The sequence below is a fragment of the Trypanosoma equiperdum genome, assembly GCF_001457755.1.
Source record: "Trypanosoma equiperdum strain OVI genome assembly, contig: ctg_1231, whole genome shotgun sequence".
Classification (NCBI taxonomy): Eukaryota; Euglenozoa; class Kinetoplastea; order Trypanosomatida; family Trypanosomatidae; genus Trypanosoma; species Trypanosoma equiperdum.
The window spans coordinates 1-945 of record NW_027123207.1 but is presented as its reverse complement, the minus strand read 5'-3'; the positions used below and the strand labels follow the sequence as shown (position 1 = coordinate 945).

The window sequence follows — 945 nt, the reverse complement described above, 5'->3', positions numbered from 1 at the left end:
AAAAAAAAAAAGAAAAAAAGAAGAAAAAGAGGGTCATTCCTTCGTGTCGTTTCTTTGGTTGTTTTATTCATTGATGGTTTCCCGCCCTCATTTCCTTCCCCCCCTTCCCCTTCTACTTTCTTTTTTACCCTTTTTTTCTTGTTTTTTTTAGTTTTATCGTTCCGGTCTCCTTTCTTTTTTTCTGTTGTTGTTTGACAGATGTTCCAATTATTATTATTATTATTCTCGATTGCTATTATGTTTCTCCCATCCGAGTTTTCCTCCTCTATGTATTATCAAGTGAATAAAGGGAAGATGAAAAAAATAAGTGTGTATGCCTACGTTTGTACCTCACTACTCGCACAAATTATATATAAACATGTTTGAGTATATTCGAATAAATAAAATAAATGTACACCTTCACGCTCCTTATGGACATCTGTCTTTAGCTTTTAATTCCACCGTTTTCACCTCGCTTGCTCAGTTCTATTCTGTTTTGTGTTGTGTTGTGTTGTTGTTGTTTTTTTTTTTCCTTTACGTATTTTCATTGTTTTATTTGTTTTGTTTTCATCTTTTGTTCCTTTATCACCACTATTTTTGTCATTTTTCTGGCCCACACCTCACAGCCTAGAAGAAGGGGTATGTGAAGTAAAAATGTAGCGGTTCCTTTTTGTGTTTTACTTCTGCTTTTTTTTTTGTTTCATGGGTGCGTTAGAGGAGAACGTAGTGTGCGAAAAGAAAAAAAAAGAAAAAAGTGTGTGCATAAGAACGAAAAGAGAAAAGGAAGCATATATATATATATATATTTGAGTTTGAGTGGTTTGTTAATTGGGGGGGTTGGGAAGGAAGGTGGGATGGAAGAAAAGAGAAGTTGAGAAGCTGAAAAGATGGTAAAACACCAAAATGGCGCTTCGGAGGCCCTCACTGTCGAGTGGTTGTTTTTTTTTTGTCTTTTGTTTGGGGGGG

The 945-nt window shown here is 35.2% G+C and overlaps 1 protein-coding gene across 1 annotated transcript in view; it reads left to right on the top strand.

Annotated features, from left to right (window-relative positions):
- Window positions 1-74, top strand: part of TEOVI_000804100 (zinc finger protein, putative) — a gene marked incomplete at both ends in the record, with an annotated part of 2,190 nt that extends 2,116 nt beyond the window's left edge. The window contains one exon of the mRNA XM_067220778.1: window positions 1-74. Coding sequence (XP_067076879.1) covers window positions 1-74 — 74 coding nt within the window.
- Between the last annotated feature and the right edge of the window lie 871 nt (window positions 75-945).